Genomic DNA, 17,303 nt, shown 5'->3' on the forward strand with positions numbered 1-17,303 from the left:
GCCTCCCTCCCCCTCCCTCCCTCCCTCCCTCCCTCCCTCCCTCCCTCCCTCCCTCCCTCTCTCTCTCTCTCTCTCCCTCTCTCTCCCTCCCTCCCTCCCTCCCTCCCTCCCTCCCTCCCTCCCTCCCTCCCTCCCTCCCTCCCTCCCTCCCTCCCTCTCTCTCTCTCTCTCTCTCTCTCCCTCCCTCCCTCCCTCCCTCCCTCCCTCCCTCCCTCCCTCCCTCCCTCCCTCCCTCCCTCCCTCCCTCCCTCCCTCCCTCCCTCTTGTGTGTAATCCTCTGTACTCCTGGCTCTTTCCTTCCCAAAGTTACAACAGTGGTCAGGGGAGGCGAGTCTGACAGAGTGACAAACTTAGAGGTCAAACCGCAGGGCAGATTCCAGATTCTGTCCCGAGCTGGGAGACGCCAGCCCCCTTCCCTCGCTCTGGGCCCTCTGGGAAGAGTCCAGGGCCCACATCCTGGGAACGTCGGGAAGGCCGGCTGCAGGGTTGCAGCCAACAGCCTCTTGGAATGAGAGAGAGAGAGAGAGAGAGAGAGAGAGAGAGAGAGAGAGAGAGAGAGAGAGAGAGAGAGAGAGAGAGAGAGAGAGAGAGAGAGAGAGAGAGAGAGAGAGAGAGAGAGGGCTCACAGGAAAAGTTCATAGGAAAAGGCTTGTCCACCCGCATGTGGCTGCAGATGACGATACCGTGGCGTTCTGGCAACGCAGGCGCCAAAATGTGTTGCAGTCAATCACGCCCCATGCCAAAGCGCGGTAGCATTCATTCATCTTCCTCACGTCACATCCCTTTTTTGGGCTTTGACGTTTGGTGATGCAAATAACACAATAACAACAGCTTTCCATTTCCTTTTGTACATTTGATGTCCAGGTGAGTATTGAGGAAGAAAGTGTAGTTTACATGGGGTGGGAAGAGACTTTATGGGAAACAGAGTCTCACAGCAGCATTTCAGTTAACAACAAACAAACAAACAGAAAACCCCCGACTGTGCTCTGTAGCTACAGTGGCTGGACGGTAAAAACAACCGAAGAGGAAAAAAGTTTGAACGAGAGAGAAAGAGAGGGAGAACATTTGAGAAAATTCCAGTGGAAGTTCATCCCAGGGAGGCTGCCTCGGATTTGGCCCATGTAAAATGTTAAAAGTTCATGTTCCAACATTTCCAAAGGAGGAACCTCCATCTTGTAGTCCAGACCTAAAGTCCCCCTCCCCCTGAATCTTTCACCACCCCTTAGTTTCAAACAGTAGTCGCCCTGCTGTACTGCAGTGCCAGGGGCGAGTACGCCTTGATGCGGACACACAGCTTGCCCCGGAGCCAGGGGTTCTGCAGCTCCAGGGGACAGAAGTCATCCTGGAGCCACTTCTCCCTGCCGTCCACCACCAGCACCAGTCCAAAGTGCTCCAGCTGCTCAGGGCTGTACAGACACTTCTCCCCCTCCACTCCCCCTCCATTACTACTGCTACCGCTGAGGAGCCGGCGCGACACCGCGTTCATCTCCTGCACCACCAGCTGGACCATCTCCCTGGCCGACGTGCCTGGGGTCACCCGCAGCTGGGAGGGAGGGGGAGAGATGAGGGGAGGGGAGGGATAGAGAGTGGAAGAGAAAGAGGAACAGAGGCAGATTAAGCAGAATGTGATTGGTCAAAAGGGGTTTCAATGATACACCTGAGTTATGACAGTTTTATAATTGGATACCCAAATGAAAGAGTTACCCAAACATGAACAACAATTTATTAAACCCAGACATCCTCAAGCCAAGTTCCACATACCTTGACACTGGTTTCCTTGGGTAGCCCGGTTCGGTACTGCGGGTACACCCGGAGTGTGGCGTGCCAGCCTTTCCTGTGGGCACCGGGCGAGGGGGAACCTGAGAGCCTCTGGGTGCCGCTGTCCTCTGACAGGGTGCGGACGGGGGGCAGGGGGTGCGGCAGGCATCGCTCAGCAGGGCAGCAGCGGTCCACAGAGGAGGGTCGGTGCCAGCGGCGGTGGGGGGAGGAGGATGGTGAGGGTGAGTGTGCAGTATGACCACCAGAGGGGAATTCAAGACTACTGGTTCTCACACAGAAGGCCTGCCTCTTCTCCGTGATCCTCAGCAGTTCGATCTGCCTGCTGGGTAGGATGAAGTCGCTGTCGAAGAGCTCCATGGGACCCCCCCTTCCCCTCCGCCTCTCCCCACCGGGTCCCCCTCCGCTCAGCCGTTGTTCGCCGGTAGGGCCTGTCTGGGGCTCCGAGGCCTGGAGCACGTCTGGGGTGGAGTCTCTCAGTGCTCCTGTCCCTGAACCCCCTCCAACCCCTCCTCCCACACCGCCGCCGGAGGAGGAGAGGGGCGAGGGCGGCAGAAGGTCCAACTCGCGGGGGCTCTGGGCACGGCTAGAGTCGTAGTCGCTGTCGGTGGTGAGGAAGACCTCAGAGGAACCCTCTTCATCTGAGAGACCGTGGAAGTCTACTGTGGGGGAGAAACAAAAAACACAATTATTCATCTTTAGGTCAACCGCACACAATCATTCCCCTGTGGGTAAAACACACACAATCATTCCCCTGTGGGTAAAACACACACAATCATTCCCCTGTGGGTAAAACACACACAATCATTCCCCTGTGGGTAAAACACACACAATCATTCCCCTGTGGGTAAAACACACACAATCATTCCCCTGTGGGTAAAACACACACAATCATTCCCCTGCAGGTAAAACACACACAATCATTCCCCTGTGGGTAAAACACACACAATCATTCCCCTGCGGGTAAAACACACACAATCATTCCCCTGTGGGTAAAACACACACAACCATTCCCCTGTGGGTAAACACAATCATTCCCATGTGGGTAAAACACACACAATCATTCCCCTGTGGGTAAAACACACACAACCATTCACCTTTGTATAAGCCACACATACAGAAACAATGATTTATTTTCTAGTAAAATGGACCGTACACCACAAGGCTGTGTGACCAGGAGGAAAAGCCCCTTGCCCTATCTCCCCTTGCCCTATAAGATAGGTTCTCGGGGTCTTACCAGAGTGCTTACGGCTGGGTTCGGGGGAGGGCATGGGTGAGGGAAGGTAGTCTGGCTGGGAGGAGGTGGAGCGGGGCGTGTCGGACACTGCGTCCCTGGAGAAGTGGATGATCCAGCCCAGGGAAATGGCCCCGGTGGGCTGCTTGTAGCGGGCATACTGCAGGGCGTCCATGATCCACCGCGCCTCCCGCCACACCTCCTCCATTTGCTGTAATAGGGGGAAAAATACATTGTTAACTTTTAGTGCTCTTTCAAATGCAATATTGTTTACTTTTTTTGTGCTCTTTGAAACGCCATGTGCTACAAATGAGCTCCAGGTGGTCTTTTAGCTCCTTGCGTGATGCTTGCTTAGCTCTGATATGACTGTAGTTTCCATTATTATGGAGCAATTGGAGACTACATACAGATCAGGATATCTAGGTTACGGGAAGCTCAGCTAGGACTCCAACCTACCTGCATGTGCTCCTGGACCTGCTGGTGTTTCTGCTTGGCAGCGTGGAGCTCCGTCTCAGAGAAGGCCTCCCTCAGGGTCTGCTGGGACATGAGCGACTCCAGCTCCAGCAGGGCAGACACACGGCAGTACTGCCCTATGAAGCTGGGGCAGTAGGCATCAAAGTGAACTGTAGAGGGGGATAGAAAAGGGCACAGGACAGACTTTAAAAAAATAAAAATAAGTCACAATAGGCCAATCAAGGAGGTCAACTGAATGACTATAGTTGCATAAATGGTCCTTCTGTAGCTCAGTTGGTAGAGCATGGCGCTTGTAACGCCAGGGTAGTGGGTTCGATCCCCGGGTCCACCCATACGTAGAATGTATGCACACATGACTGTAAGTCGCTTTGGATAAAAGCGTCTGATAAATGGCATATATTATTATTAAATAACAGTAACTGGAAGACATAAGGAAATCCTACTAGACAGAGCAGTACTGACCCAGCTCAAAGATCTGCAGAGGCAGGGTGAGGAAGCCTGATCGGGGGGAATAGGGGTTGTTCTGGCCGGGGGCCGTACACACGTCGTCTGAGGGGGGCAGCAGTAGCAGGAAGGACACCGTGTCCCCAAATTCCAACACCTCCTGGGAATAGATACGGAAGTCCTGCACCTGGGACAGCGTAACAGCATACTGAGTCACAACTATGACATTGATGCCATGTAAAGGATAGTAATGGATGGAAGGATGAGTGGATGGATGGATGGATGAGTGCTGACCTGGCTGACAGGGATGTTCATGTGGGCCATGAGGTCCTTGGCAGCGCTGCGTAGGTCCTGTAGGAGGCGGTGTGGAGCGCTCTGCACATCCTGGTCCATCTCCAGAGACTCCTCCAGAGAACTGAGGGCCTGCAGCCACTGCCACTCCTCCCTGATACACACACACACACACACAGTTACAAATATATTACAGACAATGGCTAGTATTTCAATAAGAACACCATAACATGAAATCAATGAATTCCCTGATAAACCCCGGTGGCTGGTATCCAGGTACTTCACCTAGACACATTACAGTTGTCTCGTATCTTAGCATGACAGAGGACGTTGGGTAGCTTCTGAGGCACCAGGGCTCTGATCTGGTCCACAGAGCTACACAGCTTCAGGTAGCCCAGGTACAGGCCTGGGGAGAGGAGCTTCCTGCTCCGTCTATGGTACGCCAGCTTCTCCTGAAATAGACGATGGGAACCAGACGGGGAAGGCATGAGACAGCCGTTGTTGACGTCTGGGATGGCCTTTGAAATAGTTTATTTTTATGTCATTTATTTCGATGATGTTGTTGCTTTGAGGGCTTTGAGGATCAGCTTGCACCAGTCTGTGGTCTTTTGTATTTTTTTGTTGGTTAATGTGAAATAATAACCGTACAATGCATTTCATATGTTTTCAATCATATCATTTGTTCATATTTGGCATCATAAGCCATATTTACAGTTTCTTTCTATCGCTTTGGTGCATTTTCACAAGTGTGTGGTACATTTTCACAATGCTTAGTACAAAATTCAAAACAGATCCTTAAAATGGCAGTTGCTTCAAAACTCTTAAAGCACAATTTCAGTTGACTAAGTACAACACCCAAAATCATACAGTCACTTTTTCACTAAACGTGTTCATCAGTTTCATCTAGAAATTCATGTTTCAGATTGCAATACGTGTTCGTATAAAGTAATTGCTTTTCACAATGCAATGATCACATCACTTTTATATGATTGTCTTCACATTTGTTCAAATACATTTGACTATTACTAAAGCCAACTGCTCTTCATTGATAATTGTTTGGTAAACCTATTGATTTGAAATTGGTAAGTCTACAACAGAGTCTGAGAACTACTTAATGAAAATGTACGTTTGTAAAGTACAGTGCATTCGGAAGGTATTCAGACCCCTTGCCTTTTTTCCACATCTTGTTACGTTACAGCCTTATACTAAAATGGATTAAATTGTATTTTTTCCTCATCAATCTACACACTATACCCCATAATGACAAAGCACTTTTTTAATGTTTTCAAATGTATTAAATAGAAAAAACTGAAATACAACATTTACATAAGTATTCAGACCCTTTACTCAGTACTTTGTTGAATCACCTTTGGCAGCAATTACAGCTTTGAGTCTTCTTGGGTATGACACTACAAGTTTGGCACACCTTTATTTGGGGAGTTTCTCCCATTCTTCTTTGAAGATCCTCTCAAGCTCTGTCAGGTTGGATGGGGAGCATCGCCGCAGAGCTATTTAGCTATTTTCAGGTCTCTCCAGATATGTTTGATAGTGTTCAAGTCTGGGCTCTGGGTGGAACAGACTTGTCCCAAAGCCACTTCTCTGTTGTCCTGGCTGTGTGCTTAGTCTCATTGTCCTATTGGAAGGTAAAGTTTCATCACAGACTGAGGTCCTGAGCGCTCTGGAGCAGGTTTTCGTCCTTCTGTAGCTCAGTTGGTAGAGCATGGCGCTTGTAACGCCAGGGTAGTGGGTTCGATTCCCGGGATCACCCATACGTAGAATGTATGCACACATGACTGTAAGTCGCTTTGGATAAAAGCGTCTGCTAAATGGCATATATTATTATTATTATATTAAGGATCTCTCTGTACTCTCTCCGTGGTCCGTTCATTTTTCCTCGATCCTGACTAGTCTCCCAGTCCCTGCCACTGAAAAACATCCCCACAGCGTGATGCTGACCCGCAGGGATGGTGCCAGGTTTCCTCCATATGTGATGCTTGGCATTCAGGCCAAAGAGTTCAATCTTGGTTTTATCAGACCAGAGAATCTTGTTTCACATGGTCTGAGAGTCCTTTAGTTGCCTTTTGGCAAACTGAGGAGTGGCTTTTGTCTGGCCACTCTACCATAAAGGCCTGATTGGTGGATTTCTGCAGAGATGGTTGTTCTTCTGGAAGGTTCTCCCATCTCTTACAGAGGAACTCTGGAGCTCTATCAGAGTGACCAATGGGTTCTTGGTCACCTCCCTGACCAAGGGCCTTCTCCCCCTAAGAATCAATTTGGCCGGGCGGGCAGCTCCAGGAAGTGTCTTGGTGGTTCCAAATTTCTTCCATATGATGATGATGGAGGCCACTGTGTTCTTGGGGACCTTCAATGCTGCAGACATTCTTTGGTACCCTTCCCCAGATCAGTGCCTCGACACAATCCTGTCTCTGCGCTCTATGGACAATTCCTTTGATCTCATGGCTTGGTTTTTGCTCTGACACTCACAGTCGACTGTTGGGCCCTATGTAGACAGGTGTGTGCCTTTCCAAATCATGTCCAATCAAATTGAATTTACCACAGGTGGACTCCAATCAAGTTGTAGAAACATTTCAAGGATGATCAAAGGAAACAGGATGTACCTACAGTAAGCTCAATTTTCGAGACTCATAGTAAAGGGTCTGAATACTTATATAAATAAGGCATTTCTGTTTTTTATTTGTAATAAATTTACAAAAGTCTCTAAAAACCTGTTTCACTTTGTCATTAGGGAGTATTGTGTGTAAATCGACGAGGAAAATGTTTAATTGAATCCATTTTAGAATAAGGCTGTAACATAACAAAATGTGTGAGAAAGTCAAGGGGTCTGAATACTTTAAAATTGCGCCGTATGTCTGAAAGACTCTTATTTAAAGGAATGGTGTTTCAGGGAATTTGAGCATACAGGAGATTACAGGAGCTGTTTTGCTGGCATGGATCCACTGGACCTGATGTTTGCTGTGACTGAATGTCTGCCGTGACTGTGAGTCAACTGGACCTGATGTTTGCTGTGACTGAATGTCTGCCGTGACTGTGAGTCAACTGGACCTGATGTTTGCTGTGACTGAATGTCTGCCGTGACTGTGAGTCAACTGGACCTGATGTTTGCTGTGACTGAATGTCTGCCGTGACTGTGAGTCAACTGGACCTGATGTTTGCTGTGACTGAATGTCTCCCGTGACTGTGAGTCAACTGGACCTGATGTTTGCTGTGACTGAATGTCTGCCGTGACTGTGAGTCAACTGGACCTGATGTTTGCTGTGACTGAATGTCTGCCGTGACTGTGAGTCAACTGGACCTGATGTTTGCTGTGACTGAATGTCTGCCGTGACTGTGAGTCAACTGGACCTGATGTTTGCTGTGACTGAATGTCTGCCGTGACTGTGAGTCAACTGGACCTGATGTTTGCTGTGACTGAATGTCTGCCGTGACTGTGAGTCAACTGGACCTGATGTTTGCTGTGACTGAATGTCTGCCGTGACTGTGAGTCAACTGGACCTGATGTTTGCTGTGACTGAATGTCTGCCGTGACTGTGAGTCAACTGGACCTGATGTTTGCTGTGACTGAATGTCTGCCGTGACTGTGAGTCAACTGGACCTGATGTTTGCTGTGACTGAATGTCTGCCGTGACTGTGAGTCAACTGGACCTGATGTTTGCTGTGACTGAATGTCTGCCGTGACTGTGAGTCAACTGGACCTGATGTTTGCTGTGACTGAATGTCTGCCGTGACTGTGAGTCAACTGGACCTGATGTTTGCTGTGACTGAATGTCTGCCGTGACTGTGAGTCAACTGGACTAGCTTAATAGACTACTTAGACATGCACATTGGCATGACAGGCAGCGGATTGCCGTGTGTACAATTAAAATAAACACGTACAATGTGGTGAAGGGTAAATATAAGGAACTGTTTCATCTACATTGTGGTTTTGGTTTGGTATGAATGCAGCCTTAGCTTCTTTTGAACATGCTCAATTGTAGGCTGTTCAAATGAATACCTAAAGCTTACGTAATTTTCCTCAGATTCAAACGCAATCCAATGAGCTATTTCAAATGACTTCACCTTATTCTCTGGGGATTCTGTAATGTTTAAGGAAAAGGGTCTCGGTGTCACTAACGTTACATTGCTTAGCTCTAAACACCAGAGGTGGTAGTGGGTTGGGACATACGTGGAGGGTGATGAGCAGCGTGTCCAGGGCCGTGGGCTCCTCGGGGGACGAGATGGACTTGCGTTGAAGCTGAAGCTTACACAGATGTGTCCACTTCACCCCGTCCAGACTGGGACACACGTTCATGTCCTTCAGCAACACCAGCAGAGCGTTGCCATGCTTGTCTTTGATTGGCTCAAAGTAAACCTGACCCAGGTCCTGAGTTCCCAGCATTCCCTGCAAAAACAGCCCCAAAAATACCTTGTCAAAGACACATGGTTTTGACCAGAATCTGATGGTTTCAGCTAACATTTGATGGTTCTGACCAATATTTGATCAATATGTCATGGTTTTGGAGAGGAGTTTTTTTAATCAAGATGATATGGTTTTGACAATGTTATCAGTGGTAACTAGTGATAAATGACCACGAGTGGTTATAAGTGTGTTACTAACATTTACAGTTTTAGTCATTTAGCAGACGCTTTTATCCAGAGCGACTTACAGGAGCAATTAGGGTTAAGTGCCTTGCTCAATGGAACATCGGCAGATTTTTTTTTACCTTGTCGGCTCGGCGATTCGAACCGGTGACCTTTCGGTTACTGTCTTAACGCTCTTAACCGTTAGGATATCTCCCGCCCATTTATAGTGTTATGTATTAAGGTGTTATGTCATGTTTACAACAGTATTGATGGGTAAGGACGTACCTGTAGTTGGGATACGGCCTGCAGCATCTTGAGGCGTGTCTGGAGGGTGCAGGAGCAGGAAGACTGGGAGGGGCTGAGACACTGCTGCAGCCACGGAATCTCCTCCCATAGGTAGGACACCTGGGGATGGAGAAACGCACAAGCATTTAGGATCAAATGGCAACTACACAGTAATAATCAATTCTTGTTTATTTCTTTAGGACTCATTGAAGCAAGCAACTCTGAGTACCACGTTGTTAGCATGCTAGCAATTTTGTAGAATTCTTTGAAGTACTGTAAGTCCCCGAATGTACCAACTGTTACCACCTAAGTTTCTACCAGGTAAATACCAGTGGAAACTGTCAAATGCGAATGGTTAGGTATGGAACTAGTCCGTACATTACCTTAGTGAACCATAGGAAGTCCTGCATCAGTGAGCTGGAGTAGGAGTCATCTATCTCTACGATGGGGATCTGGTCCTCAGGCGTCACAAGTACGTTGTCATCTCGGTAGAATATAGACGTCAAGTAGAGACCTCTGGAGGACAATAAAGACAAATCAGAGTCAGTTAGTTTTGATCAATTCTCCAAAGTCACTAATTCTCAACAGCACAATGAAGGTCTCCTTCAACTATTAATTCTCACAATAGCCTATAGGTAGAATGACATTTGAGATTATATTTTGTGGCATTCGTAGCATTTATACCAGTCAAAAGTTTGGACATACCTACTCATTCAAGGGTTTTTCTTTATTTTTACTATCTCATACATTGTAGAATAATACTGAAGACATCAACATAATGAAATAACACATATGGAATCCTGTAGTAACCAAAAAAGTAACCAAACAAATCTAAATATATTTTAGATTTGAGATTGTTCAAAGTAGCGACTCTTTGCCTTGATGACAGCTTTGCACACACTTGTCATTCTCTTAACCAGCTTCACCTGGAATGCTTTTCCAACAGTCTTGAAGGAGTTCCCACATATGCTGAGCACTTGTTGACTGCTTTTCCTTCACTCTGCTGTCCAACTCATCCCAAACCATCTCAATTGTGTTGAGATGGTGTGATTGTACAATTTGACCATGAAGGCCTGATTCACACAGTCTCCTCTGAACAGTTGATGTTGAGATGTGTCTGTTACTTGAACTCCGTTTAGCATTTATTTGGGCTGCAATTTCTGAGGCTGGTAACTAATGAACGTATCCTCTGCAGCAGAGGTAACTCTGGGTCTTCCTTTCCTGTGGCGGTCCTCATGAGAGCCAGTTTCATCATAGCGCTTGATGGTTTTTGCGATTGCACTTGAAGAAACTTTCAAAGTTCTTGGAATGTTCTGCATTGACTGACATTAATGTCGTAAAGCTGGTATTCCCCCCAGGGGTACGCGAAATGCTGTCAGGGATACGGTAAATCAAAATGTGATTTTCAAACAGTTTTTTATTTTCAAACAGTCCCCCATTTTCATCATTTTCAATTACTGCTGCACATACAAGCCAGTGAATTCTATAGATTTGGACGGGGCGGGCCTGAGTTTTGTCTGGACAATGCTGGGCTCCTGGTAAACAGCTGGATTAGTCCCCCTGGCCTAAAAAGATCAACAGACAATGCCTTCATCAGTGACATGGCAGGAGATGTGTTGAAACAATTACTGGTGCACATACAAGCCAGTGAATTATATACGTTACAGCTGGATTAGTCAACAGACGGGGTGGGCCTGGCATAGCTCCTGGTATATGTCTGTTACAGCTGGATTAGTCAACAGACGGGGTGGGCCTGGCATAGCTCCTGGTATATGTCTGTTACAGCTGGATTAGTCAACAGACGGGGCGGGCCTGGCACAGCTCCTGGTATATGTCTGTTACAGCTGGATTAGTCAACAGACGGGGCGGGCCTGGCATAGCTCCTGGTATATGCCCGTTGCATTTATGGGGGGTCAATTAAGAAAGACATCCTCTTCTGCAAACCACTGGAAACCTGGACAACAGGAGAGGACATTTTTAAAGAACTGGACAGCTTTGTGACATCAAATGGACATTGGGTGGTCAAGATGTGTTGGTATCCGTACTGATGGCGCAAAAGCCATGACAGGGAGACATAGCGGAGTGGTAATGAGCGTGCAAGCAGTTGCTCCCGACGCCACTTGGGTACAAGGGAGCATCCACCGAGAGGCTCTTGCTGCCAAGAGTTTTCCCAAACTGACACCGTGCGCCTCTCGGCATAACACGGTGCCTGCCCAATCCACCTCTCTCCACGGTAAGCACGGGGAGTTGGCTCAGGTCTCCTACCTGACTTAGCCACACTCCACGTGTGGCCCCCCCTCCCCCCAAGACAGTTTTGGGCTGCCTCTCGTCCCGCCACGCTACCGTGCTGCCTCCTCATACCACCGCCGCTCAGCTTTCGCTGCCTCCAGCTCTGCCTTGGGGTGGTGATATTCAACCCAGCCTGTGCACAAGGTCCTTCTCCTTCCAGAATCTCCTCCCATGTCCATGAGTCCAGAGATTTCTGCTGCTACCTGATACCACGCTGCTTGGTCCTTGGTTGGTGGGTGATTCTGTAACGGCCGTTGGCGGTGGAAGAAGGTGAAGACCAATGCGCAGCGTGGTAAGTGTCCATATTTTTTATTAAAGTAATAGAACACTGAACAAAAACAACAAAGTGAATGAACGAAACCGAAACAGTTCTGTCTGGTGCAGATACAAACACTCAACAGAAAACAGAACATAGACAAACCCACCCAACTCACGCCCTGACCATACTAAAACAAAGAAACAACAAAAGAACTAAGGTCAGAACGTGACACCTACCTTGTCACAACACAATTGCTTGGCTCAAATGCATTAAGAAGGGGAAAAAATCCACAAATGAACTTTTAACAAGGCACACCTGTTAATTGAAATGCATTCCAGGTGACTACCTCATGAAGCTGGTTGAGAGAATGCCAAGAGTGTTCAAAGCTGTCATCAAGGCAAAGGGTGGCTACTTTGAAAAATCTCAAAAATAAAACAGATTTTATTTGTTAAAAACTGTTTTGGTTACTACATGATTCCATGTGTTATTTCATAGTTTTGATGTCTTCACTATTATTCTACAATAAAAAATAGTACAAATAAAAAAACACCTTTAAATGAGTAGGTGTATCCAAACTGTTGACTGGTACTGTAGGTGTGAAAATAAATAATCTCATGAAAGTGAAGATGGAAGGCAGGAGATATAAGAAGGTATAAAATGCTTAAATACCGTTTCAAGCTTTTGACAAATTTGCTGGTAGGCTGGAAGAGGTGGCGCAGGCTTTTGGATACGGAATGTTTCCTCACATGTGGAGGGGCTTTGCACTGCTCTGAAAGGATGAGAGGGTCAAGACAGTGATTAATAGAACTACTGTACCAAGCCAAAGACTCAGTAAGAATTCACAGTAAGAATTGTCTTCGGTGCATCACTGTTAGGAATGGATACTGCATCCTGTGTCCCACAGCTTAAGTGTATGTGTGTATGCACAGTAGTGTAGTGGAATGTGTTGGTCATTTCATGTGTTCTATTCAGGTTAGGTCAGTTGACACATTCACACACACGCTGAAGCAGACTATAGGGCCAGAGGAAACCAGCCATTCTAAGTGCAGTCACAAAGGGGGCTGTGTGTGTGTGTGTGTGTGTGTGCGTGCGTGTGTGTGTGTTTACCTGGACAGACAGGAGGTGTCAGAGCCTGCCGTATATAGATATAGAGACCTAAAAAGATGTACTGGGGGGACGGAGGGTGGGGCAGGGGCTTACAGGAGAAGGAGGTGTAGGGGGTAACCCTTCGTCTTTCACTGACAGGGAGGTCAGTTCTCTCTGAGGGGACATGTTTATTTTTAGTGGGCCTGGGGGGGGTGCAAGTGAGATAATGTGCTTTACAATTCATTAGAACCTGCGGGGTCCCCCTCCCTACACAGAAGCCCCGAGGCAATCTCACTCCGGCTCAGGCCACTTAAGTCAATAAATCCCCTATTCAGGAGAAATGAACACATTTTATTTTCATGAGACGAGTCGTGGTGGAATAACAAGAAAACGAGCTGCAGTTCACCCCCCCCCCCCTACCAGAGCCCCCCTCTCCAACAGCCCTCTTACCGCCCTGACACTGAGTAAGACAGACAGGTATAGCCGTCCGCTGGGGTGCCTGTGTTAGTCAAGGCCCCTTTCACAGTTTAATTAATAGTGTTTGGAGAAGGGGGGTGCGGGTGGGCAGTTTGGGGGGGGCAGACAGGGGTCCTGGAGGCCTGTAGGGGGACCAGGCTGCAGCCAGTCAGTGTTAATTTATAGCCCTCAAACTAGAGTCAAGGCTCCGTCTCTACAAGAACAACAAACATGACCTGGGACAGACGACCTCGGCTACCGTGCGTGAACTGGAAAAGCCTGGCCAAGGGACTGAATGCTGACTATTATATAGATTATTACTGATGACTATACATGACATGCTACATACATTATATCATTATGCTATATGTATATATAGTAGGCATAGTATACACTGCTACTCCCCTGATTACTATATGTGACATGTTACGTCATTATGCTATGTATATACAGTAGGTATATACGTTTATACATAGTAATAGTTTACTATACAGTATATGCATATACTATATATCCTACCATTTCAATATAGGACTGAGCTGACTGACTGACTGACTGACTGACTGTTTTGTTGTGAAACTGGATTCACAACCACCAGAGGAAATCTTCTATGTTATCAGGCCTTAACATTCAATTATCGAGCCAATTTACTGTCAGAGGTATTTTGGAAACAAAAGCAAAAGGAGCAATTGAACAAGAAGCATAAACCAAAGCACAGTGAAGCATTGAGTGAGATCTCCAAGATATATTTGCCGTTGAATATGCTCCCACTCCAAGTGAGAGACCAAGGAACATGATTCAGTTTGGGAAAACTGCTTACTTATGAAAAGATGGGGGTTCATTTCAGTGTGGCACAAAGTGTTCAGGACTCAAGTTTCCCTTAACCACAGACCTAGAATCAGACGACTACAGCTCCAGTCTAACCTTAACATTAAGGAGGATTCAGAAAGGTCTGATCCTGTATAAGTAGTGGAGATGACTTATACTACATGTTGAGGTAGCCGAGAAGAGAAGTCGGGGAGACTCTTTATACCGTGGCACACACAGTGGCGGTGCGTCTCTTTAATCTGTCCCAGTAGCTGGTCTAGCGCCTCCTTCTGTCCCCGCTGGCGAGGTGCGCGGCCGTCAATCTCCCTCCAACCTGCAGATACATACAGAAACAATGAACAATAAATACAAATGTGGTGCCACCTGGGGTGCCACCGACAGCCATTGTGCCCTTGAGCAAGGCACATACACCGCAAACTGTGCCAGTGAACTATCAATGTCATAAACCTGCATTACATGGAAATAAGGGGGGGGCATAGTGTGTGTCAGTGCCACCTCAGTGTGAGAAAGCTGTGGTTGGCTAAGAGGGAGAGACAGCTCCAGTGTCTGCTGCTGCTGCCACTTGGAGCGAGCCGACTGAGAGCACTCAGTGTGTGCAGACCTGTCCCTCCCTCTCCCCCCTATACATACGCGGGCACACGGCGACTGGGAGATGCAGGAGTGCAACACGCCACACGCCTCACCCCGCCCACATACTGCACGCACACACACACACAAACACACACGCACGCACACACGCACAGCGCCTACAGTACACAAACACACACACACATAAGCACACACACACACACACACTGCCTACAGTACACAAACACACTGTACACCCCCCTACACACACAGACTCACGCACACACGCATGCACACACACACACACACACACATGCGCGCGCACACCGCCTACAGTACACAAACACACTGTACACCCCCCTACACAGACAGACACACTACACATCCCTCCCTCAGTCCCACTGTATACACAAGGGCTAAACAGTTTAGTATAGACTCTCCCTCTAGATAGAGAGAGTGTGGCAGCAGTGGCCCGCAGAGGAGTAGAAAAGGAAGGAGGGAGGGAGGATGATGTGCTGGTGATAAGACGGCAGAAACAGCGGCGTCTTGGTTATCCCCCGTGGGCCCCTGGAGGCTGGGTGAAACACCGTGAGCTCTATTCCCGGAAAGGTTCCTGTCCTGACTGGACAACTAGCCTCTTTAATGGCCCCGAGCGGAGAGAGAGGTCCTCGTATAAGGGCCCCACTGTTGGGCCTTTACGGCCCCAGCTCTCACAGACATGCAAATATTTCCAGTGGTAGCCCCAGATGGAAAACACAAACACGCAACCATCGAAATTAGCTCGAAGGGAGGGGAGAGAGGTGGGAAGGGGGTGGTTGGGGGATGAGAGAGAGGGAAAGCCCAGTCTCTCTCTCTCTCTCTCTCTCTCTCTCTCTCTCTCTCTCTCTCTCTCTCTCTCTCTCTCTCTCTCTCTCTCTCTCTCTCTCTCTCTCTCTCTCTCTCTCTCTCTCTCTCTCTCTCTCTCATATACAGGCATGCTCTACACACTATACAGACTTGCACAGGCAAATTCATGCACACTTTGGTATGTTTGTATGTGTTTACACCTTTTTACACAAACATGCTTAAAATGAACACACACAAACAAGTGCAGACAAACAAAGACGTATGTGACATACACAATAACACATAGACATCGAACGTGTGCCAAACGCAGGGACACAATGTCTATTCTGCTGTCATACACTGCAGTTTCCTTTCGCTCTCTCTCCCACCATGGACATTCAGTTTGGTCAGGTGTTGAAAGGAAAAGTCAACAGCAGTTGACGCACTTTGAGGTTTTTACGCACAAGCTCTAAAACTCATCCCACACCACGATGTCGGGAATCCCACTCGGGAATGTGGAAACGACTGTGGGTCGGGTACATCTCAACAATCTAATTTGGCTTCCTCCCCTCGTGTCCTAACTGGGAGAGAGAGAGAGAGATCAAGAGATCGAGAGAGTGAGAAAGAGACAGTGAGAGACAGGAAGAGACAGACTTTGAAAGACTGAGAGGGAAGGAGAGAAATAGAGAGAAGGAGAGAGGCCGGGGTGTTCTGACCATTCATCTCCTCAGCTGTTGACTTGACTGTTGACACCACCCATTGGCTGATCTCATTAGTCACACAGCTAAGGTTACACACACTGACGTCCGGCATTAGACGAGGGTCCGGTACCCTGCTTCTGGCCAGGGGGGGGTCAAGCTGCCAACCACCAACCACCTAACCACCCAATACCATGGAAGTTGGTAAGAGGGAGTTAAGCAACGCTGAAATGACGTTGGCGTTGGAAATTCGGCTCAGACGACACGCTTGATGCGGGTTCAATGAGAACAGCCCAACGAACGCACACACAGATGAGGGGATAGAGAGGTGGACTTACTGGAAGGGGAGGCGCAGGATGGGGTGGAGTTCTGGGTAGGACCCCATCCCTTCATGTTGAAGGCAGACACCTGGAAATAGTAATATTCTCCCTGCCACAGAACAACACAAAGAGATGGCATTAACACAATGCACAATGAAATAATAAAATGAAGTACATGAAACAAAATAAATTAAATATTATTCCTATTAAAGGGTCTTTTGAATTATTTGCGATAAAGTGTCTGTAATAGTGATGCAGTTGACAAATGACGTGTTCTTTTTCATAGCATATACATTGGGCGGTAATGTTTGTCCCTGCATGTCCTCATACTGTCTGTGTGTGTGTGTGTGGGGGGGTGGCATGGCGACAGAGCCTAGAGGACCTATATGCACCGGGGGAATTCTCCTGCACAATAATGTCCCCGGAGCGTCTGTCTGTCTATGTGCCCGTCTAAAATGAAAACCATAAATCAGGTTATATATTGCGTGCGTGTGTGTCTGGCTGAGCTCCCTTATGCAATGACGGGAGCTGAGATTTTAAACAATGAAATGTGTTTGAGCAGTTTATTTTACAGAGCTCTAACTCTTTCTGCCCTAATTTAAATGTGTGTGTGTGTGTGTGCGTGTTACGTGTGTGTGTGTGTGTTTATAGTGTGCGTGCTCAGATGACTAGTGACTAGAAAGGAAAGAGAATTTTTGGAGTACAGAAGTATCACATGATAAAAGGCCTTAACAATGTGACATCTAACCGAGTGGCTCAGACACATATGTGATTCCTATCATGGCCCTTCATGTGGAATAGTGGCCTTCCAAATGTTTTTATCGGTCAAAGCTACCAGCTGTTGGAAAGCTAACTGTTGTGTTTTTGTGTGTTGCTTTCTCACCCGTAAA

At 47.6% G+C, this 17,303-nt stretch overlaps 1 protein-coding gene across 5 annotated transcripts in view; it reads right to left on the bottom strand.

Annotated features, from left to right (window-relative positions):
* Positions 1-259: 259 nt before the first annotated feature.
* LOC118365752 (ankyrin repeat and fibronectin type-III domain-containing protein 1) overlaps positions 260-17,303 on the bottom strand; it is a 287,901-nt gene continuing 270,857 nt past the window's right edge. For all 5 annotated transcript variants that reach the window (XM_052488465.1, XM_052488464.1, XM_052488459.1 and 2 more), the window contains 13 exons: positions 16,432-16,522; positions 14,209-14,316; positions 12,303-12,402; positions 9,469-9,601; positions 9,086-9,205; positions 8,403-8,618; positions 4,505-4,671; positions 4,223-4,373; positions 3,947-4,115; positions 3,467-3,633; positions 3,014-3,221; positions 1,762-2,438; positions 260-1,543 (listed from right to left, as the gene is read on the bottom strand). In XM_052488465.1, coding sequence (XP_052344425.1) covers positions 1,229-1,543; positions 1,762-2,438; positions 3,014-3,221; positions 3,467-3,633; positions 3,947-4,115; positions 4,223-4,373; positions 4,505-4,671; positions 8,403-8,618; positions 9,086-9,205; positions 9,469-9,601; positions 12,303-12,402; positions 14,209-14,316; positions 16,432-16,522 — 2,622 coding nt within the window. In that variant the 3' untranslated portion in view covers positions 260-1,228. The remainder of the gene's footprint in view (positions 1,544-1,761; positions 2,439-3,013; positions 3,222-3,466; positions 3,634-3,946; positions 4,116-4,222; positions 4,374-4,504; positions 4,672-8,402; positions 8,619-9,085; positions 9,206-9,468; positions 9,602-12,302; positions 12,403-14,208; positions 14,317-16,431; positions 16,523-17,303) is intronic.

Source organism: Oncorhynchus keta, chromosome 3 (genome assembly GCF_023373465.1).
Source record: "Oncorhynchus keta strain PuntledgeMale-10-30-2019 chromosome 3, Oket_V2, whole genome shotgun sequence".
In the NCBI taxonomy this organism is placed as follows: Eukaryota; Metazoa; Chordata; class Actinopteri; order Salmoniformes; family Salmonidae; genus Oncorhynchus; species Oncorhynchus keta.